This window comes from Hyperoodon ampullatus (genome assembly GCF_949752795.1).
Source record: "Hyperoodon ampullatus genome assembly, chromosome: 4".
Taxonomy (NCBI): Eukaryota; Metazoa; Chordata; class Mammalia; order Artiodactyla; family Ziphiidae; genus Hyperoodon; species Hyperoodon ampullatus.
This window is the reverse complement of record NC_136917.1, coordinates 60,998,090-61,022,426: the sequence shown is the minus strand read 5'-3', so window position 1 is coordinate 61,022,426 and position 24,337 is coordinate 60,998,090. Positions and strand designations below refer to the sequence as shown.

The 24,337-nt window shown below is 41.8% G+C and overlaps 1 protein-coding gene across 1 annotated transcript in view; it reads right to left on the bottom strand.

Annotated features, from left to right (window-relative positions):
- Nucleotides 1–1,267: 1,267 nt before the first annotated feature.
- Nucleotides 1,268–24,337, bottom strand: part of SPOCK1 (SPARC (osteonectin), cwcv and kazal like domains proteoglycan 1) — a gene marked incomplete at both ends in the record, with an annotated part of 530,118 nt that continues 507,048 nt past the window's right edge. Inside the window, 5 exons of the mRNA XM_079701955.1 lie at nucleotides 1,268–1,458; nucleotides 1,915–2,052; nucleotides 10,899–10,961; nucleotides 15,289–15,510; nucleotides 19,338–19,454. Of these exons, the coding sequence (XP_079558081.1) occupies nucleotides 1,268–1,458; nucleotides 1,915–2,052; nucleotides 10,899–10,961; nucleotides 15,289–15,510; nucleotides 19,338–19,454 (731 nt within the window). The remainder of the gene's footprint in view (nucleotides 1,459–1,914; nucleotides 2,053–10,898; nucleotides 10,962–15,288; nucleotides 15,511–19,337; nucleotides 19,455–24,337) is intronic.

Here is a 24,337-nt window from a genome sequence, read left to right as displayed (position 1 = left end):
ACTAGCTCTTAAAAATCTAGCCCTAGCTTCCCATGTGCTGTCATGGAGTTCTTTCTAGGCCTCCATCTGAGATTCTTTACAAATGATGAGCGATCAAAAATCTGTAGAGCTTTTATAGCCTCATCACGATATGTGGATAGAGAGCGGCAAAACTGAAACATTAAGAATCCTGAATTTTCTTCTGCTAAGGAACAGCGAGGGACTGTCTTCTCAGAGAGTAGAGGGTATGTGTACATGCCTTAGAAAAAGCCCTTGAGTAGGTAGGAAGGGAGGGGTCTGCTGCAGACAGGACTGCTGCAAGCCCCAGGGGGGCTTGAGCTGAAATGAGAGAGATGGCTGGTGAAGCTGCCCATGTGGGAGTCGCATGGCTTCTGCGAGGAAAGCAATTTAGGCAGACAGAGGCTTATCCAAATCAAAGAGGCTTCCAATAACTCTGCTGCCGCAGACAGAAGCAGCCTCCTCAGTCTGCAGGCTACAAGTGCCAACTGTTAGTGCAAAAAAGGACTTTGATACACATTTTCTATTCCAGAAATGATGATCCAGGTCTGGACAAGCTGACAAATGTGTAATTGTTTTTCAAATGAGTTTTTAATAGATACCCAAACCCTTTTTTTCTGAGAGGTGTGTATAGTCTCTTCTGTACGTACTTACATGTTTATGTACGTACAGAGAGAAGCATCCAGACACCTTTTCTAATAAAGGAGATCAGTTCCCCAAAGGGACTCTTGACTGAATTAAGGCTGTTTGTAGGAAGCCAGATCGAGTAATGTGAAAAACTAACTTGTAATAATAGACACCAGGGGTGTTGGGGGGCAGTGGGAACAAGGTACAGTGCAGTGTGTTTTCCACAACATCGACAGGACACAAGAAAATCACTTAGACACGGTAAAGCCGGGAACCATGCTGTACTAACCACCAGTGTCGGTGATCGCAAAGGGTCTTTGACGTTTGAGGGTAGGGGCTCCCTGCACTGTCAGAATCCCACATAAATCACATGCTTGTTGCAAAAAACTCACAGGAGGGAAGGAGGCTCTAATTCAGCCAGCCTTCCCCTGTCTAAAATATAAAACACAACACCCTTTTTCCCACACGCCGTATGCAAAATCGGAATGCTCTGGGAACAAGGAGTTGTCTTCCGAACCTTAGGTTGGGTAGAGAGGGCAACAATGGAGAAGAGGCCATGTGCCGTGGCGTCTTAGATACAAATGCAGGAACAGGAAGTGACTTGCAGTGTTGTGCGAACCTCGTGTCCTCCTCCTTGTGGGGACTACCATATGTACCCGACCTCGTCCTCTTTCTCGTCGTCCTCATCCTCATCATCCTCCGTCACTGCCCGGGAGTGCACCCGCACCTTCCCCCCTTTGTCCTTTGGTCCCAGCTCCCATTCATCCTCTAGGTCATCCAGCAGGACCACAGAGCCGCCACTGCCAAAATCCCCTGAAGTTTCCTGCTCCTCTTCTGAAACATTAAGAAGGAAGAAAAGATCTGAGGTTAGTTTCTGCTTATGCCTCACGACTTCCTTAACTGTAGGGAAAAATCATGCAATTTACCTTCTGAACATGAGAGCATCCCTGTCTACCTGGCATGGACCACAAGCTTTATTCTAATATGAGCCCCAGAATTCTTGAGACGTTTCTACCTTTTTGGGAGGTTTATCTGAGTCACTCTTTGCCTGCAACCGTTTCTGACTGTCAAAAACTGTTGTCCAGTTCATTGGCAATAGTGAGCTCCTGGCACTCGGAAAACTAGCTATGCATTATCTCATGTGATTTCAGGGTTACTTTATCTCCATTGTAAGCTCACTCACTGTAGACCATAACGACCTCTACAAGTTCTTCTGCCCAGATCCTCATACAGAGAGTACCTATAAGTCACCAGAGGTCATTGGGGGCTGATGCAGCAGGCCTTACTCACCACAGCTCACAGCACCCTGTTTCCTGGAGCCAGCTAGCTCGTTCCCGTATTTATCCACACACCAGCACTGCCCTGTGCTGCCGTGGCACTGTGTGGCTTTGTAATAGCCCTCCTCATTACACCGAGGTATGAACGCTCCTGGGAGAACGAAAGGTCCAACTTGAATGAGAGAAGTGCACAGATACTCAAGAGTTAATGCCCTCAAAAATAGACAAGAGGGCTCACACATCAGACGGTATTTACTGCAAAGCCAGCAAGAAAGAATGGCATGCTTGGTTATTACCTAATCAAAATTACAGGGCCCTAGGACTTGCTCAAGGTTAGATAGGATTCCTTCTTGGATGAGTTCTCTTTTTCCCTGTGGTTCTACTCTTATTAATAACTTTTTATTTCAGAAGTTTTTCCAGTTTTATTGAAATGTAATTGACATATAATCGACACACAGCACTGGATAAGTTTAAGGTGTATAGCACAATGATTTGACATATATTGTGAAATGATTACCACAGTAAATTTAGTTTACATCCATCATCTCATATAGAAAAAAAAAAAAAGCTTTTTTCCTTGTGAGAAGAACTCTCAGGATTTACTCTTAGCAACTTTCATATCTTCCCTACAGCAGTGTTAACTATAGATATCACGTTGTATGTTACATCCCAGTACTCATTTCTCTTATAACTGGAAGTTTGTACCTTTGGACCACCTTCATCCAATTTTCCCACTGCCCATACTCTGCCTGTGTTTACCACCAGTCTCAAGGTTTGTTTTTAGATTACACATACAAGTGATCATACAGTATTTTCTTTCTCTGACTTACTTCACTTAGGATAATGCCCTCAAAGTCCATCCATGTCATCACAATTGGCAGGATTTCCTTCTTTCTTCGGGCTGAATGATGTTCTGTTCATATATGTGTGTGTGTGTGTGTGTGTACATACATACATATATATAAACATATATGAACTTCTTTAGCCATTCATCCGTTGATGAACACTTAGGTTGTTTCCACATCTTGGCTAATGTAAATGATGCTGCCATGAATATGGGTGTGCAGATATTTCTTTGACGTAGTATATTCATTTCCTTCAGATATATTCCCAGAAGTAGAATTTCTGGATCATATGGTAGTTCTATCTTTAATTTTTTGAGGAACCTCCATACTGTTTTCCATAGGGCTGCACCAATTTATAGTCCCAGCAACAGTGCACAAGGGTTCTCCTTTTTCCACATCCTTGCCAACATTTGTTATCCCTTGTTTTTTTCATGACAGCCGTTCTAACAGCAGGACCTGATATCTTATTGTGGTTTTGATTTGCATTTCCCTCATGATTAGTGAGGCTGAGCACCTTTTCATGTACCTGTTGACAATTTGAATACCTTCTTTGGAAAAAATGTCTATTCAGTTCCTTTGTCCATTTGTCAAATTGAATTATTTGTGGAATTTTTTGTTTGTTTTTGCTATTGAGTTGTATGAGTTCTTTATATATATTGATATTAACCCCTTATCTGATATATGGTTTGCAAATATTTCTTCTCATTCCATAGGTTGTCTTTTCGTTTTGTTGATCGTTTTGCTGCACAGAAGCTTTTAAGTTTGATGTAGTCCCACATATTTTTGATCTTGTTGCTTGTGTTTTAGGTGCCGTATGCAAAAACTCACTGCCAAGGCCCATGTCAAGAAATTTTTCCTATGTTTTTTTCCTAGCAGTTTTATTGTTTCCAGTCTTACATTTAGACCTTTGATCAATTTCAAGTTAATTTTTGTGAGTGGTGTAAGATAGGGGTCTAGTTTCATTCTTTTACATGTGAATGTCCAATTTTCCCAGCACCATTTATTGAAGAGACTGTCTTTTGAATATATTAGTTGATTGTATATGTATGGGTTTATTTCTGGGCTCTCAATTATGTTCTGTTACTCTATGTGTCTATTTTTATTCCAGTACAACCTTGTTTGTTGACTATAGCTTTATAATACAACTGGAAATCAGGAAGTGTTCTTCTTTGTTCTTTCTTAGAGTTGCTTTGGCTATTTGGGGGTTTTGTGGTTTCATATAAATTTTAGGATTGTGTTTCTATTTCTGTAAAAAAATGCTACTGGGATCTTTATAGAAATTGCTTTGAATCTATACACGACTTTGGGTAGTATAGACATTTTAACAATATTAATTCTTGTAATCCATGAATATGGGATTCCTTTCATCAATGTCTTACAGTTTTCAGCATAGAGATCTTTCACCTCCTTGGTTAAATCGTATCATCTGCAAACAAAGAAAATTTTACATCTTCCTTTCCTTTAATGTGCTGCTAGAGAATTTTTACATCTATATTCATCTGGGATATTGGCTGTAGTTTTCTTTTCTTGTAGTGTTTTTTCTGGCTTTAGTATCAAGGTAATGCTGGCTTCATAAAATGAGTTTGGGAGTGTTCCCTCCTCTGAAGTTTTTTGGGAAGAGTTGGAGAAGGACTGGTGTTACTTCTTCTTTAAATATTTGGTCAAATTCACCAGTGAAGCTATCTGCTCTTGGTCTTTTCTTTCTTGGGAGATTTTTGATTATTGATTCAATCTCCTCACTAGTAACCAGTCTGTTCAGATTTTCTATCCCTTCCTGATTCAATAACATTAATACTTGAGAGAATCATAGGATTTTTTATCCTTTATATGCTTTTAATGAGTGGCACAATTTTTAAAAATATATCTTTGCTTTCCTGGAATAAATACTACTTGGTCATGATATATTGGATTCAATTTGCTGATCCTTTTGCATCTATGTTACTGAGTGATAGAGGCATATAGTTTTGTTTCTTCAATTTCTGTATCAAAGCAACTAATTTGTAAAGTGATTCAGGTATTTTTCTTTTTCTGTACTCCAGATGTTTTGTATAAAATGAGAATGATCTCTTCCATGGATTCACCCATAAAAATATTTTGAGCCTGGTGCCTATTTTAGGAGGTGACATTAGTATTTTGATTTTGATTTAAAATTAATGTGTTTTTGTTTTTGTTTTTAATCCTGTTGGGTCTTCTTTTTCTTCATGACCCATACTCATAGTATCCTTTTCAACTAGGTTTTCGTAATTGCTGTAAGTTGGTTTATAGCAATGGTTTCCAAAGTGTGGGCCCAGGACCAGCAGCTGCATCATCAGTGGGAAACAAACTGCTTAGAAAAGCAAATTCTTGAGCCCACCTCAAACCTACTGAATTAAAGACTTTGAGAGTGGGGCCCAGCAAACTATGCTTTAATAAACTCTCCAAGTGTTTCTGTAGTTCTCAAACTGTGAAGTTTGAGAACTACAAATTTATACTATTCATCTATATCTGAGGTTACAGCCCATTTTTAAATTCATGAGACTATTTGAGGCTTTCACATTGTCAAAATTTTGTCTATTTGATTTCTTTTTGCTTTAGTCTTAACTGTGTTGTCCTTATACCTTTTTGATTTGAAATTTTAGTTTTTTTTTTTTTTCCAGAAATGCATTTGAAGCTATGAATGTTCCTCTAAGTTTCATTTTAGTTGCTTCTCTGTTTTCGGCACATAGTGCTTTCATTTTCATTCAGGTCTAAATGTTTTGTGGTTTTACTTTATTTCATCTTTGACTAATTATTTTTAAAAAAAACCCAGACATATAAGGTGGTGTAACCTCATTTTTTACTTCTGTTTGTATTGTGTTGTAGAGAATATCATCTATGATACTTTTTTGAGATGCTTAGTTTTAGTTTTCTTTTGTGTAATCCATGACAAATGTCATGTGTGTTTGAACAGACTATTCAATGCCTATGTACAGGAATACATATATAAAAATGCTAGTGAATTATGTTGTTAATTTCTTCTTTTGTATACTTGAACTGTAAATTTTCAGGAAGAGGTATATTAGAGTCTCTGATTAGGCTATAGATATGACAACTCCTCCTTGCAGTTCTGTTACTCTGTGTGTGTATGTTCTTTTTTTAAAATTTTTATTTTATATTGGACTATGGTTGATATACAACATTGTGTGAGTTTCAGGTGTACAGCAGAGTGATTCAGTTATTCATATACATGTATCTATTCCTTTTCAAATTCTTTTCCCATTTATGTTATTACAGAATATTGAGCAGTGTTCCCTGTGCTACACAGCAGACCCTTGTTGGTTATCTATTTTAAATGTAGTAGTGTGTACATGTCCATCCCAAACTCCCAGTTTATCCCTCCCCACCTCCACATTTCCCCTTTGGTAACCATAAGTTTTTCTATGTTTGTGAGTCTGCTTCTGTTTTGTAAATAAGTTCGTTTGTATCATTTTTTTCGGTTCTGCATATAAATGATATATGGAAACAATGGAATATTACTCAGCCATTGAAAAGCAACATGGATGGACCTGGAGATTATCATACTAAGTGAAGTCAGACAGAGAAAGACAAGTGTCATATGATATTGCTTTATATGCAGAATCCAAAAAAAAAACTATACAAATGAACTTATTTAGAAAGCAAACAGACTCACAGAATTAGAGAATGAACTTAGGGTTACCAGGGGGAGTGGGGATAGACTGGGAGTTTGGGATTGACACGATCATATGGTTTTTATTCTTCACTTTGTTAGCATGGTGTATCACACTGAATGATTTGTGGATATTGAAAAATCCTTGTGTCCCTGGGATAAATTCCACTTTACCATGGCATATGATCCTTTTAATGTATTGCTGGATTCAGTTTGCTAGTATTTTGTTGAGGAGTTTTGCATCTATATTCATCAGTGATATTGGCCTGTAATTTTCTTTTTTGTGGTATCTTTGTCTGGTTTTGGTATCTGGGTGACAGTAGCCTCATAGAATGTGTTTGGGAGTGTTCCTTCCTCTGCAATTTTTTGGAAGAGTTTGAGAAGGATGGGTGTTAGCTCTTCTCTAAATGTTTGATAGAATTCACCTGTGAAGCCATCTGGTCCTGGACTTTTGTTGGGAATTTTTTAATCACACTTTCAATTTCGGTGCTTGTGATTGGTCTGTTCATATTTTCTATTTCTTCCCGGTTCAGTCTTGGAAGGTTCAATTCTTTCTAAGATTTTTGTCCATTTCTTCTAGGTTGTCCATTTTAGTGGCATATAATTGCTTGTAGTAGTCTCTTAGGATCCTTTGTATTTCTGTGGTGTCAGTTGTAACTTTTCCACTTCTAATTTTATTGATTTGCATCCTCTCCACTTTTTTCTTGATGAGTCAAAGGGTTTATCTTCTCAAAGAACCAGCTTTTAGTTTTATTGATCTTTGCTATTGTTTTCTTTGTTTCTATTTTATTTATTTCTGCTCTGATCTTTATGATTTATTTCCTTACTACTAACTTTGGGTTTTGTTCATTCTTCTTTCTCTAGTTGCTTCAGGCGTACGGTTAGGTTGTTTATTTGGGACTTCTCTTGCTTCCTGCGGTAAGATTGTATTGCTATAAACTTCCCTCTTAGAACTGCTTTTGCATCATCCTGTTTTCATTGTCATTTGTCTCTAGGTATTTTTTGATTTCTTCAGTGATCCACTGGTTGTTTAGCCTCCACATGTTTGTGCTTTTTTCCAGTGTTTATCTTATAGTTGATTTCTAATCTCACAGCACTGTGGTCAGAAAAAATGCTTGATATTGACTGCGATTTTCTTAACGTTTTCTTAACTTTACTAAGGCTTGCTTTGTGACCCAAGATGTGATCAATCCTGGAGAATGTTCTATGCGCACTTGAAAAGACTGTGTATTCTGCTGCTTTTGGGTGGAATGCTGTATAAATATCATTTAAGGCCTGTGTTTCCTTATTGATTTTCTATCTGGATGATCTGTCCATTGATGAAAGTGGGGTGAAGTCCCCCACTATTATTGTGTCACTGTCAATTTCTCCTTTTATGTCTGTTAGTATTTGCCTTATATATTGAGTGCTCCTATGTTGGTTACATCTATCGTTACAATTGTTATAATGTTACATTTTGTTTTAAAGTTATGGGTATACCAATTGATGACATAACAACATAGTAAATGTAACATTTCAGCAAGATAATAATACCTCTTTCTCTTAAGAATTGAAAACAAAGTATTTGCTCTTGTCAGATTTTCTCAGTCTCTGTCTCATAATAAATGAGTTTGGCCCAGTCACATTTATGGTGATTACAGATATGTGTGTTTTTATATCTACCACTGTATTTTGTGTTTGCTATCTTTCCCCTTTCCTGCTTTCTGTTGAAATGATCAAGTTTTCTTTATTCTATAGTTGTCTTCCATAGGTTTAAAAACTATCTATTCTTTTTCCAGTGTTTTTACTGTTACCTTAAAATATGCACTGAGAATCATATTCTTCTTAGTTAATCTATATTTTCTTTTATTCCTGAATAAACCAGACACATTTTTATCACTGACCCCAACAGTCTGAAATTTTAATTCTACCTTGATATCAAAACATTTTTATAGTTCATATTTGTTTAGATTTAGCAGCATGCCTTATTTCTTTTCCACATTGTATCTCAATAATTCCTTCTGGTATTGTTTATCTTCTGCATATTAAAACCTTTAGTAAGTCTACGGTTAGTAAGCTTACTGAATCTGTGGTTTGAGAATATGTCTGTTATCACACTTGGATGATCACTGAGATAAATTTAACATTCTAGGTTCAAAGTGATTTCCTCTGAGCACTCTGAAGATAATATTTTCTCTTCTTAAATCAGTGATACCAATCTGATTCTCACTCAACTGTAGATAATATTTATGACAGTTTTTAGTTTTCATTTTTCTTAAGGGGCATGTGTGTTTGATGATTGTGTGCTCATCTACTATGGGACAGTTCTCCTCAGTGTAACGTGAGTAGTAACATTAATCAGCCATGTGAAGATGGAGGTTTCTGCTTACCACTGGCTTCTACTGCCTAATTTTATTTGTGATTTTTTTAGAGTGACTGTGTTTTTAAATTGACCTTTTATTTTATTTCATAGAACAGAATTGGAAAGAAGAGTGGCATGGCAGACTGTAACCTCAGATCCAGCTGATTCTAGCAACTGCTCACCAAGCTATTCCAAGATGACCATGTTCTCAAAGATCACAGCTAGGAAGTTGCCCCCAGAAAAATCCCTCCTAAGTGACAGGTAAGTCTGCTGGTGCTGCAATTAGAAGTAGTGCCCATACTCTTAGTTGCTCAGCCAGTGCACAGCACCCCTGGTCTTCAGGGAACAGAAGGAAGGACAAAAAAAAAAAAAAAAGATGCTTTCTTTTGAGAACAAGTAGAAAGCTGAGGAAATGCTGATCCTCCTCCTTAAGCTGCAGTTGGAAAACAAGAGCAGTTAATAGACCCAAAAAAACCCACAAAAAACATACTGGCTTGAGGCCCCACGTTGGTAGGAAGCAGGTGCTGCTCTATATCTATAAGGTAATAGAATTACCATTTTTTTCTAAGTAGGCAGTAATTATAACTGACTATAATTTGTTATTGCTTGTCTTTGCTAGGAATCTGAATGCCCCTGAATACACATGTGTTATATTAGGAGATTTCCCCCTGCAAAAAATAATTTTAAGCAGATAAATGGTATTTTTTTGAGTCAGCTGGAATAATATCCCTATGTGGGCAGATGTGGTAAAGTGAGCTTTAAAACTAGGTGGGATTCACAGTAGGAAAAAGATAGGCCTTTCATTCCTGTGAACTGGGGAAAATAAAAGATGAGACATTTTATGAGGCCACATACTTTAAAAATATCTCATTATCAATGAAGCAGTAAGAAGATATCCATGCATCCAAAGATAGCACTCTCTATTAGTTCTCTTAAGCACATCACTCAAACCCAAAATAACCTCGCACATGGAAGAATCAGATCATTGAGCACAAGTCCTTGCACTGGAGGAAAGCCCAATGAAAGAGAGATCCAGAAAGATGCTTTTATGTCTTCAACACTGGAGAAGAACCTACACTCAGGTCCAGATCACAACGACTTTGGAGTTCTTGGTGAGCTGAAAAGGGTGTTATCAGAAGTGGGAAGTCTAAGGCAAGCCAGTGAAATAAGTAATTTTCAAAAGTAGAAGGAAGGAAATAAGATGCACTTTGAGTAGGCACAAACATCAGATGAAGAGAAATGGCCAGAGTTCACAGACCAATCTGCAAAAAATGTGCCTGTTTCCTTCAAGAAAATAGATAAACGCCTGAAATGGCAGGCTGTTTAGGGGGTAAACCTGCTTCTGAATGTTTAACAAGAATAATTTGTGTTGTAGCTGTCAGCTCTCTTTTGAAAAAGCAAGGGAAGCAGTGCAGGCTCTTTTTTGGGCAAACAAATGAGGCGTCTCTGATGTCTCAGCAATGGCCTCGTCTGCGTGCTGCAGAAAGGAGGGTAGGGAGCTAAAGGGAATCTTCAACAGCCAGCATTTGTTACCTTGGCCACAGATTTGCATGTCAGGGAAAAACACTCGCACAACCCACTTGCTTCCACCTCAACATTTGGACAAAAGGTAAGAGGAGAAACGTAGAGACAGGGTCCAGTGATCATGCACATGAAACAGAAATGTGTTTAAGTGCACTCAAGTCCTTGGACCCTGTCTGATAAATTTAGAAGGGACTCAGCTCATCGTCCTCCTTGAGTGGACAACTTGATCTGCAGAATGTAGGAAATTCTATAATTTATAGATCTTATCATTTTAACTTGGAAGGAACTCTGGAGAGCTCCGTTTAATGGCCATACCTGAAAGAAGGAAAAGCCAAGATCAGGGAGGGGTTAGCTCAGTTTCAGCCTGGTGACCTGCCCACTGGTCATGGGCTGACCTTTGACGTCTCCTCCCACTGATGGAGCATGCAGCGTTTCTCAGCCAGCTAACTGATCCTCAGAGTATGTCCTGTGGACTACCGCATAGTACCAGCTTCCTGGAAGAGCCCTGTCTCGGGTAATATGAGGCAATTCTTTCACAAAACACTGGTCCCTAATTGAATAACCATGGCTCTGCTCAATATTACAAGAGACACGGATGGTTTAATTAGTCGTTTAAATGAGTGGCAAGAAATGGTACTTACCCAACAGGCTTTTCCCCTTGCTTAACTTCTGAATCCTGTTCATTTCATTCTGGCAAGGGAGACCTAAAAATAATTTATGAAAGTCAGTTTCCAGATGGTAAGGGATATGATTGCTAACGATTGGCTTCACTCTTGACATGAAATGGAGACAATGACACACCTGGGAGTGGAATTACTCCATCTGCTGTTACTATGCAGCAAAACAAATTCAGGCCATTAGTGGCACTAATTTTAAAAAAACAACATTTTATACCACTAAGTACTTAAAATAGTATTTGGGGGCTACTTGCACTGTATAGGAATCTTTCTTCCCACCAACCATTCAAGCAAATACCAAAAGTGTCTAGTCAGTGATTTCATTATTTACTTCCTTATATAAAGAAAAAAAGTCTCTCATCAGCCAAGACTTCTATGAGCTGAGAACCAGGATAAAAGGTTACTAGTGGGTACGTGTGTTGAATCCACAGACTGGGACAAATACTTAATCTACCCCAGGTCTTACTGCAGGATAGAAAGACGATTAGAGTGGCTACTTCCGACCTCATGGCTCACTACCCCAGGAAAGTAAAACACAGGTCTCAAGGGACAACTATGAAGATACAGAAGAGATCTAGAGAGACAGAAGGGTGACATCTTAACTCTTGGCTTTGCCACCTCCTAGGTAAGTACTTTGGGCCTCTTTCTCCCTCTCAGCCTCCAAGTCTTCAGTGATAAAACATGCGTTATTACAAACGAGCTCAAAACTGTCCATTCTCAAGTGAAGGGCTGATACAGTGGGAGCCACATGGCTAAAGTAGGGCATATGAAAGTGTGTGGTACTCTTTTGATTTCCACTCCAAGCAAAAAGAAGGGCAACCTCGCTAATCTTAATTTTACTATGACCGGCCTTTGCAGATGCTGTGGCTCTGCTATTTGCTCATGGTTCTCCAGCAAAGACCATGACATTTGGATTCTCAGAGCACTTACCCTACCTCTGTAAGTACAAGTGTGGGGTCTGCAGAAGGTACCTGAGTGTCTATTTATATCTGTTACCCTTCGGATTTCACAATGCCACCTGGTCTTGCTGCTCATTCCTTGAGAGAAACTGACTGTCAAGTACATGTTTTTGACTTCTGGGTTTAGGATGATTTCAGAGTACAGGAGAAAGATACCACCTGAAACCAACAAAAAAAGAGACCAAACTCCATCTTTCTTTGATGATTAAAAGTAGCATCTAAGGCTTCCCCGGTGGCACAGTGGTTGAGAGTCTGCCTGCCGATGCAGGGGACACGGGTTCATGCCCCAGTCCGGGAAGATCCCACGTGCCGCGGAGTGGCTGGGCCCGTGAGCCATGGCCACTGAGCCTGCGCGTCCGGAGCCTGTGCTCCGCAACGGGAGAGGCCACAGCGGTGAGAGGCCCGTGTACCGCAAAAAAAAAAAGTAGCATCTATAGCAAATAATGAACATTCACTGAATTGTCAGAATGCACCAGCTAATGTTTTAGAACTTTCTCCTAATTAATTTAATCTTTACAGTCACCATATGAGGTAGGTACAAATGGAAATGCTCATCTCCCTATGAAGAAATACAGAGAAAAAAATCTTTAGGCATTTAGAAGACTGCCCCTGAAGGAGCATCACAATCATAAACACTCTGCCAGTTTACTAGGAAGAAAGTTTCTAATTGTCAGGCCCCTTTCTCAAACTGTCCTATAGTAATTTTAAAAACTCCACTTATAAGTAAAAATGAATCAAGACTGAGACCTACTAAAAATGCTGCAAGAAAAAGAGAGGAATGAACAAGAAAAAACTTCAGATGAAAAATTTGTAACAGAAAATGTATGCTGCTGAGAAGAAAATATTTACCAAAGATTCTAATGAAAAAAGACCGCCTACAAGTATTTTAATGCACAGGTACAAAAGCTCAAGGATATAAATGACATAAAGAGGAAAATTAAGCCGTTAAAGATAGGAAGGCTATATCTGAAGCAACAAAACTGATGTGAAATGTCCATGTGACTGATGAGAAGAGACTAAACATGTGGGACAAAAAAAGTTTTAATTCTAGAGCTCAAAAGAGCATAACATGTCTCAGGAAAAAGTGATTGATATAGCCTGAGCAAAACTAAAACATGTCCAAGGAAGTTCATATCCGTGAAAGGTAAAGAATCCTTTTGGCTTCCAGGCAAAATGGTTACATCACCACCAAAAGGGAGAAAAATTCATATGGGTTCACTCCTTCAGTAACTACATCCAGGGCTAGGAGAATAACGTTAAGGTATCAAGAGAGCAAACTATGATTCCAGGAAGTTTATACTTAGCATCTTTGCTTCTGTATAAAGGAAATTTATATATTTTCAAACATTCAAAGACTAATTCCCATGAGAACCTCTGAAAAACTTCTAAAACTTGGCAATAAAGAAAAGAATGATCTCAAAACCAGTCAACACGAAGAGTTTAAAAGTGCTCTTTAAAAGCTTTATTGGGCCAAAGAGGTACCCAGATCCTTAATTGTAGAATATCTACAAATTAACCATAATAAAAATACAAACTGTGTATACCTATGGCCTATAGCTAAAGGAGTGCTCTGGGGGAAAACTTTACCCTCAAGTAGATACATTAAAAATAGAGGAAATAATAAAGAAAGGTGAGGGTAAACAGAACTCCCAAAGTTGGTTCTGGGTCAGGAAGGGAGGTGGTAGGAACTTTATCAAAAAAATAAAGGAACTAACTTAAGAAAATGGGAGAAGTACACAAAATAAGAAAGAATGACAACAAGTTATTTTGCTCAGCTCCCCCTAGACGCCATTCTTTTCCATAGGCGGGTCCTGGCTCCCTCCCACAGCTGCTGAAAGGGCAGCCTATCTGGAGACATCGCATGTGGCCAGGGGCTCAGCTGTGCCTCGTGGTTAAGGCAGTTACTTCCCTCTCGGGGCCCTGGCATCACCCCTCCAGGTGAAGTATTAGCAATGAGGCTTCGCTTCACTCAGCCTCAACCTGGAGCTAAAGCCACATGAATTTATATGAATTCAAGCCCAAAGCTATCATTAAGCTTAATGCTGAACCACCACAAGTATTCCTATTGAAGTAAAAAAGCATGGCTATTATGTAACATCGATTTGGAAGAACTAGCTGATGTGATTAGAAAGAAATGAGGTACAAAAATTGAAAAGAGAAAAAATTATCACTATTTGCAGATAATATGACTGCACACCTGAAAAATTCAAGGAAACCAACAAGAATAACCATCATAAATAAAGTGAGGATTTAGTATGGTGGCCGGGAACAAATGTAATAGTGAAGGAATCACCAGTGAGGAAATATAATGTGAAAAAATGGATTTTGTCTATACTGGCAACAACAGTAAACACAAGGGAAGTATAACATCTGTGAAAACAAAACTTGTAGCTTGCTGGTTACCAGACAAACCCTGTTCTAGGATAAAAGGGTTCAATATTATACAGCTGTCAACTCTCTCTAGATTAATCTAATTTTGCCTGATTCTAAAAAAAATACCAGTAAGTTTTTTTTAATTGAATGAACTGATTATAAAATTCAAAGAGTTCAAACATATAGGAGTTTTATATATATGATAGAGGAAGCATTTCAAACTAGTGGGAGAAAGATGGGTTAGTCAATAAATGACAAATGGGCAAGTGGACAACCATCTCAAGGGATCGGGGCTGGGACCCTACTTGACTGCACACACACAAAAAACTAAAGTGATAAAAAAGATTTCAGTAAACAAACAAAACCCCACAAAGTTACTAAAGAAAACAAAAGAGAATTGCTTTACTATCTCACAGTGGGAAATGCCTTTCTAAGCTTAACGTAAGCCTTATGGCTTCTAAGAAGCCCCAAAATAAAAGATGGAGAAATTTGACTATCTTAAAATTTTAAATTTCACCCTAGCAAAAATGCATATAGTCAAATTTGGGGAAAAAAACTATTTGCAATACCTATGATGAGACCAATTCTAATGTCTTAGTATAGAGAGAGTTCCTACTGAAACCAAACAGAAACACCTAAGAACCTAATCTGAAGAAAATGTACAAAAAACAAAGACATGAAAGATCTTACACTGACTTTGGGAATTATGTAGCAAAGGTTCCTACGCCCAACTTACAGATGCAAAAGCTGAGGCACAACAGTTAAAAGATTTTCCTAAAAGGAGGAGTGGAATAACACACTTTTGGCTCTAATTATGCTAATTACACACTAATTATGCTCCTGGGTTTTCCCTACCATGCTGAAAGTGGAGGTCAATGAGGAGAAAAGAGCATTTGCTTTATTCTCTAGCTGTGTCTTTCTGCTTGCTGATCCCTATCTATCTCCCCAGGACGTGACAGGGGGCCCTTCCCTGCACAGCATGGTGGCCCTGCCCTCTGGGCCCCACCTCCCTCCCGCCTTACCTCCAGGCTTCTGGAAGCAGTAGCACCACTCATTGTTAGAGAGCTTGCCATCCTTGAAGGAGTCACAAGAATTGAAGAGAGGCTTGATACAGGGCTCGTACTTATCCAGGTAGATGGCGTTGATCTCTGAGTGGTCAAGCAGGAGGTCATAGTTCATGTCCAACTTGTTGAACATCCAGCCCAGGGAGTCCTTGCAGATGGGAAGGATGCTGGTGTCAAACCCTATAGAGGGAAGGACATGTCTCAGCTGCCACCAAGCCTGCTCTCTCCTGCCCTGCTTGCTCCCCAGCTTTCTGCCCCCAAAGGAGCCCCAGGGCCCACCCTCTCCACCTCCTCCCCTGGTGCTTTCCCCCTCCACGGGTACAGTCTCAGCAGCCTTCTACCAGAACATGTGGTGGTGGTTGGTTGGTTTTTAAATGAAGCAATCTAAAATGTGCTAAAACAGAAGTCAGCATTTGAGGAGAATATGTTCTAAAGGGCATAAATCCCCAATCCTAATTTATCTGTGATGTAGATAGGGATTTTTCATTTACCAGACTTGCTTAAAACAGGGGATGCCTGAAAAAGGAAGAGTACAAACATGGTGAGTAAGAGGACTAACGGATAATACTGCAAACTATGCTTTTATATTGAGGAAAAAAAACTACTTGAAAAACAAAAACAAAAAAACTATCGTAAAAGGATGGCAGTGAGATGAAACTATGTGGCACAATCCAGAAGCACTGATTATATCCCAAAGACTGTTCAATCCAAGCAGTCTGAACATTAATGGGAAAACAAGCCAGGGAACCTGCCTCTGTTCCCCATTTTTCTTTTCTGCAATCCCCTCAAGAGATACATGACATGGAATCATGTATAACTCAGAAAATTATTTCTTTTTTATTTCCCGGGGTGCGGGGAGGAGGGTTGGTTTTCTTAAAGAACTGTTTCTACAGTGGAAACTGTATGTGCTCGAATAATAACACTTGGCTTAACACTCGGGATACTGAGTATACTGTAGACAAACCCCAGAGAAGGCATACCCCACATGTAAAACTCATCTTTCTTTCGGAATCAAAGCACCAGGCAATGTTAAATTATTCCATAATCTGGATTTCTAGGACTGGTTTTTATTTTCCCCAGAAAATGATGAAGAGTTCACTTTTGTGTTACTGAAGGCACTCTTCTCAGCATTTTATACTTAATTATCTCACTGAATCCTTATAACAGCCCTAAGAGATGATGCTTTATCCTCCCTATGGATTACAGAAAAGAAGCTCAAGATTTAAGTTACTTGCTCAAGGTCATACAATTGTGGGGCTGGAATTCAAGCCCAGGTGGCCCAACCCTGAGTCTACATTCTTAGTCCCTCCCCTCCCAGGGCTGCCTCTGCTTCGAATGACACCGGAGCCTCCTACCCTGAGGACATCCAGTTGGCTTGGGCGCCAAGTTTAGGGATGAGCAATGCAAGGGCTGCTGCTGTGACTGTCACTGAGGATCCTGATGGGATCGATTGACCCACTAGGGTTCTAACCTACAGCCTGCTCATCAGGCTCTACGTGCCTCACCAGGAACCCCTGCTTAGTCAGCAGGATATAAGACGGAGCAAAGCGTGCCCACCCTTTAAAGTAGCATCTTTACAACAGGGTCTTTGCTGTCCAGAAGCCAGTACAGGCACACAGGAGGTGCTCAACAGAAGAACTTGTTGAGAGAAGTTTTCTAGCTACCGCAAAGTTTACTTACCCGTTCCAACATACAAAAATCTTTCCATTTTTAAATTTATACCTTTTGATATCTTAAAGCACATCTTAGAAAAGATCCTGATTTTCAAGAAGAGAGACTGTGGAACATCATCTGGCCTCTTCCTTGACTGAAGGTCATGACTGAACAACCTCTGTGATGATGATGCCCTCAGGGGCGACTGAATAAAGCAAGATAATTGACTCTGACACTAAATGGCTGCACACTTTTGTACAGAATATTTTATGTAATATGCATCAATGTTGTAGGATATTACCATTTTAATACACAGGAAAGGGACATTTTAATCCTGCTGACTGACCACCGAAGAGAAGTGCCAAATTTGGAAGGCTCTAGAAAAGACACACCTGCATCTGATATCCAGGGGAACAGAGCAGCCCTTCTGGTTGGCCCCGAGCTCATGGCACTTCTAGGGTTCCGTGGTTTTCCCCTTCAGAACTCCTGGGCTGACAAAAACGTCTCTCCCTCCTGTGCCTTGTGGGCTCACCAAGTGTCATCCCTTTATATCCCTCGGCTCCAACCTAAAAACCTCTTCAGGGACTTGACTTGCCTGTGGCCAAGGGCAGGCCTTTTGCAGGCTCCCTGGGAGGCAGAAGGGGCCTCCCAGGACTGGAGGCTGCGAGGAGCAGCTCTTTCACGACAATCTGCTCTTCATTGAAAGGTCATTCAGAAAGCCCAGGGGCTCAGCAGCTCCTGGAAGACCCCTGGGAAAAGCTTCTAGAGACTACCTGTGAATTAACTGTCCACAAACTGCCAAGGAAACCTTTGGCAGGGATGGAAAGAAAGACTCTTACATCCCCCTTCCCACAGATACTACAACCCCAGGACCCACTCTTTGGACACTTAGCATTTGCTCCCCAGAATCTACCTTTCCCTTAAGGTAAAAAAGATCCAAACTGGTGAAAGAATTGTCCCCTAGGATCAACATTCTCTACTAGTATCTCTAGATGGCTATGAACAGCAAAGGATAAACCCGAAATTAAGCAGATCATTCTAATTTGGGCTGAAGACCAGATGCTAGTTAAACTCTGGTTCCCACCAATTGCCAGTATCACTTCTTACCTCCTTAGTTCAATCCAGGAGCATTACATTCAGAAATCCTGTCCACACAAGTGTGGCATCAGGGATAGGGTGAAATACTCTCTGCTTTAAATAATGTGTGTTTTTATATTTTGACAAATCAATATAAAAATCTCTACACAGAAGAGGTTGTGGCAAAGCTCCACGCATCTCAACAACTGTACTGTTGACTAAGCCATTCTGTGCCAATCGGCTACGGTGTGCAGGAGCTCTCCCCTAATGGCCTTTGCGTTAAAGGCAGTGAGAGGCTCCGTCAAGGTACAAACAGGCAGACCTACTCTGAGTTTTCTCTCCAGCTTATGGAGAGGCTCTGGGTATGGTCTCTGCCAGTTCAGTGATGGTGGAGGGAACACTTGTCTGGGAGTTTATCTATGGAGAACAAAATGCAATCTGATTAACATCCATAGAGCTAAGCTATCAAAGATGTTTGCTACCGTGTTGCTTATAATAGCTGAACATTAGGAACAGCTTCAAAGCTCCCAAATAAAGGTCTAATTACATAAATTATGTTGCATCTATACATTGAGATTCTATATAGTGATTACAAGGCAGAATACTACTCAACAGCCTAGAAAGATAGTCATAGTGTATTGCTGGATGATAAAAGAAGGCCATAAGACAGTCTGTAAAGTGTGTGTGTGTGTATATACATACACACACAGACATAAATATTTTTTTCTACGTGGCAAGGAAACATTTGAAGTATATGCCATGCCACGACGTGCCTACAGTTGTTAAAATGCTGTGTTTCTATATATTTTTTAATTGAAGTATGGTTGATGTACAATATTGTATTAGTTTCAGGTGTACAGCATAGTGATTCAGTATTTTTGCAGGTTATTACAAGATAATGGCTATAATTGCCTATGTTATATAGTATATTGTTGCTTATCTATTTTATACACAGTAGTTTGTTATTTTGGTATCTTGACATATACTTAAAAGTATTTTCCAAAAGGACTGTACTAATAATAAACACATGATAATTTTGCAAGCAGACTTTAAAAAACTTAAGTTGTTGTAGTATTTTCTTGATTCTAAGGCATTTCCCTCTCCTCCATATTTTAATATTTCTGAAACTGGGGCATATTTCAAGTCAGTATATACACTTAACTTAGTGTTTTCTTTAACAACAGCATCTCGGGGTGGTCAGTCAGCAACATCCAATAACTGAGGAGGGAATGTGGTGTTTAAAATGAGATAAATTAGCGAGAGTAAAGCGGTCTTACTGCCTTGGGCTGTGTTGGAGCTGGTAGGCTTGACGACCCTGTTTGCATCCTCATGGAGGGCTCCAAACCAGTCTTTGAGCCGGGAAGCGAGGTTCCTCAACTCCTGGTCCGTGCAGGCTGGAGAAAAGCAGATGGAAGAAACAGTGAGTCCGTGGGCCTTCTCCTCTTTTGAGCTCTCTACCCTCAACACGTGATGCTCCTAACAGACCTCCCTCTCCAACCAGGATATAGCTCCTTATGCCACTGTGAAAATGCCCCTAAGATGCTGCTCTCACAGGTAAAGAGTACGACAAAGGGAGAGCCGAGACGCCCATGGCAAGCAGCACCATGCAAAACTGAACCTGGACTGCCCTGGCACTCTGAAAGCAAGCTGGGATGGCCTCGCGATCACGCACCAGCCTCCAAAGACCGTCACGGGTCCCTTTTGCTAACCCGGTCAAACTTGCTATTGCAGTTGCCAGAGAAGATGTTTTCCACTGAACTCATGCCAAGAGATTAACATTTAGGAATAGCTAATGCTCTTAGGGAAAGGCTGCCTGGGACACCAAAAGACCCCAGTAAGAGTGACTCTCAATTTTGCTTTAGCCCACGTTTGGGTTTGTGGATGTGGCTTATGTTGCTGGCCTTTGAACAGACTGACTTGACTTTCCCCTATGGACAGATGGATGCCTTGTCCCTGGAAGAGTCCTTTCTATATGCAGCCCATCTTTAGCTATCCGGCTCATCTTTTAGGGTATGACAGAGCAAGGCCAGTGAATACTCCTGAGAACAAGAAGAAAATCCAGGTGGGTGGATGGGTGCAGGCTATCTGACAGTCTCATAGAGAGCTAAGACTGGAGGAGAGAAATCCCCAAAGGAGGGACAATGGTGCCGAGGAGGGAGCTGACTTTCCCTAGCTGCCTGATTTTACCCTAATTCCTGGGTGCGGAGAATTCTGACAAAGGGTCCAGGCAGTGGGCCACTCCCAAGAGGCAGAAAAACCAGCAATGCATTTAGCGGCTGTTCGCATCTGGAGGGACAGGAATTAGAGACCTGAGGAGGTAAAGCCTCAGTAAATAAGAAGTGAACCCCACAACTGTCAGTTTTCCCAAATTCTAAAGCTGCAGGAGTCAGGCTGTGAAGCCAAGCAAGCCCCATTACAATGCAGAGCCAGGTTCTGAATGTCTCATGGTGCTGACAAGATGTAGATTAAGGCTAGAACCTATCAGTGCAGAGACCCCAGTGGAAGGCACGGGGGTAGTGACAAATGAGCAGAGGGTCTCGCTCAAACTCCCATCCAGCCTTCACTAAGTGCAGGCTCTCACTCAACTGAGGCGACCAGCCCCCATCTGAGCTGCAAAGGGATGAATCCCCTCCAGAAGACAATACTAGGCAGAGCCTCTCCTCATTTTTATAGTTCATGTCTGCTTTCAGGAAAGCCCATCTTTCCTGAGCCTGGGGCTTGGTCCTTGATGGAGAACAAGAGCCAAAGCTCCCAGCCCTCAGGCAGGAAAGGACTCTCTTGCCCTCCATCTGAGGGGAGGTGGTGAGCAGACCCAGACTGGGTCTGTGCAACCTCGGTGCACGTGTATAGCTGCTTCCTTCCTTCCAGCCAGGAGCCAGAGCTAAACTCTGTAAAGCATGGAGTGTGTGGCTGCCATTGTTTATATGCAGGTTGCTAATGACCTCAAGACAATACCCGGCATTCAACAACCAGGACACGACTGTATCTTAAAACACCAGGCAGGCAATGGTACTGAGGTCTGTTGGGAGAGGCAGCAGAGTATATAAGAGCTCTGGGGTCTCACTGCCTGCTGTGAATCCCAGCTTGACCACTGGCTGGCTGGGTGACTTAAGCCAGCCACTTCACCCCTCAGCACCTCCATTTCATCATCCGTAAACTCAGGGTATCATTATGTGACTATAAATTAGATGAGGTGTGTTAGAGGGCTTAGCAAAGCACATGGTATACAGTAATTACTCAGCATGTGCCAGCTGTGATGTTTATTACCTCCACGATTGTTTTCATTTCTAAATTGACAACTTATCAGTAAATGTGGAGCAAATAGAACAGCATTCAGAAAACCAGTAAGACAAATATACCTAAACACAACTGGCTTTGGCCACACAGGAAACGGGTGAACACAGATACCTGTGCTATCCAACAGAGTTACCATTAGCCATTTGTGGCTATTTTCATTTAAATAAACTAAAATGAAATAAAAGTCAACATTTAGTTCCTCAGTTGCACCCACCCCATTCCAAGTACTCAGTAGTCACACACGGCTAGCAAATGACTCCATCTGGGAGAGCGCAGATACAGACTATTTCCATCACGGCAGAACGTTGTATGGCGAGCGCTGGATGAAGTTAGCTGTCCCTTTGGGATTTCCAACTTTCGGAGGTCCATCATGATATCCTGACACGCAAGCCTGTGCCTCCAGTCCTTCCCTCTAATCTGTAGAGATTAGCCGAGGAAGGAGATCACAAGCTCGCTCAAGCTGGGAACCCGCATCTCATGCTGAGCCATAGGAGGAGGAGGAACTGTGGCTGATGGCGGCGCCACATGGCTCTGCCAGGTACCAGGACTGGCCCCCGGGCGCAGGCCCCCACTAACATGCTTATCGGCCCCAACTCAGACCCTCTGGGGAATAGAAGGCCCTCTATTCTGACTTTTCAGACAGTGCACAGCTCTAAACAGGAGAGGAGGTGGTCTGTTTTTCCGAGGAGAATGGGCTCTATAGTCAATCTCACATTTGAAAAATGGAAAATTAATAGCATCTATTTCTTCCTGATTGCCATGCACACCATCTATTCTAAATGTTCTTTGAGCAGAGAAAATTGCCAAGTCAACTTGGAAAGGAAATGAATCCCCATCTCACACTGCAGGATAAATTAGTCAGTCATGTTTAACTAAACCCTGACAGATGTGCAGTTAATCTATATCTTTAGGAGACGGCTGAATTTCCCACCGACTTCCCAAAGTACACAGGCTTTGGATGGCTGATGGAATCAGGGACTGGAGTCTTGAAGGAGCAAATCTGTCGCTCAGGGAGAAGTCCTCAAGCAGGACACCACTGGCCTGGGTAGACAGAGGTCAGAAAGCTGAATCGGAGATAGGAGGCGCTCAATTACTGGGCCCTGTTCACTCACAGTGTCCTCAACCGAATGGTCCTTACAAGGAGAAAGTCAGGCACAGTCTGCCTGGAGCCAGATATATCCCAGAGAAAAAAAATAATCAAAGGCAACAGCACACAGAGAGCTATTTGCTCAGATTTGGTATTCTAGCCATAACAGGCTGGCAGTGGGAGACAAGCGCTTGCCTTTTAAGATGCCTATTATAGCCCCTGCTAAAGGTCGGAAAGGAGGACTAACGCTTTGAGAAAGAGGGGACCCGAAGGGTACCTCTCACACACTCGGTTCCTCCCTGGGGAAAAAGTAATTTCAGTGTGGAGGACACCATAAGACCACATCCACCGGCCGTCTCACGCTCTGCCTGGAGCTGGGCAACTCCTATGATCTCTAGAGGGGTGACTGATGGTCTCCCCCCTCCTCCTGGTGAGAGAAGCAAGGTCCTCAGGCAACCAGCATCTGATCGTCAGAGGGAAAGACGCTTCTGTCTTGGGAAGGGATCTGGCTCAGTCACAGAGGCCGGGACTGGATCCCTGTCCACTACCTTCCCTTCCCAAGTGGTGGGCGCGGTCGGTGCCCTGCCCTCCTACTCTCCATTCTCTTCCCTCTTGCCCCCAGCCCTGGCTTCAGCTCAGTTTTAATTGCCATCATCCTCCCAGTCGTCTCTGCTCAGTATCCTCTCCCTCAGTCTTTCCATATCTGCCTTCCTGTTCCTACAGGTTAGTCTCCATCTTCCTTCCATGATCTCAGTTCTGCCCAGCATGGCTGGTGTATTGGTGGCGTCTTGGAGATCCACTGACCCCAATCGCCGCCTCCTCCCATAGTCAGAGAATGGCCCTCAGAGCCTCAGGGCAAACACCTGGGCCTGATGTCCTGGACTCCCACGCAAAGTTGCCTGCTTCTTGCTAGCCCACTGCCAGCCCATGGTGCCACCATGACCTCCCACCACCAAGACAATGGTAACAGGCTCCTAATCGGTCTCCCCGTCTTGCTCCCACGTTCCCTTCGCCGAACAGCAGCCAAAGTGATCTTTCTAAAATGCAGATTTGATCAAGTCGCTTCCCCACTTAGCTACTCCACAGGTTCCCAACTGCTCACCCCAACTCCTCGTGTGATCCATCTCTAGTCTCTCCTCCTCGGCCTCCAGGCTCTGCCCTTACTGTCCTTTCCACACACCTGTTCCCCCTGGAGCACATCTCTTCTCTTTGTCTTGCTAATGCCTATTCTCCATCAGATCTCTGCTTTAAAGGTATTTTCTCTCAGATTCTCTAACCCTCAAACCAGGTGAGTTTTCCCTTCTATAATGCTTTCGAAGTCTTGCTCCTCAGATGGCACTCAGCACACCTGTAACTTCTGGCTCAGTGTACATCTCCCCTTCTAGATCATAGCAACACAAAATATGCCCCGAGGCTGGCTCAGCCCTTGGGGCCCAGCACCTTACGCCCTCAGCTCCTGGCATAAAGAATGGGATTTCCCTGGTGGCACAGTGGTTAAGAATCCGCCTGCCACTGCAGGGGACACGGGTTCGAGCCCTGATCCCGGAAGATCCCATATGATATGCCGCGGAGCAACTGAGCCTGTGCACCGCACTACTGAGCCCATGTGCCACAACTACTGAAGCCTGCACACTGCCACAAAGACAAGCCACCACAATGAGAAGCCTGCACACCGCAACGAAGAGTAGCCCCCGCTCGCCGAAACGAGAGAAAGCCTGTGCACAGCAACAAAGGCCCAACACAGGCAAAAATAAATAAACAAGTAAATAAAAAAGAAGGCTCTCAACACATACTTATTAACTGGGTATAAAACAGTGCTCTTGCTGCCTTTTGTAAACTTCAGTCCGTCCATCTGGACAATGGCGTAATAAAGCTTAGCTCATAGCATCACTA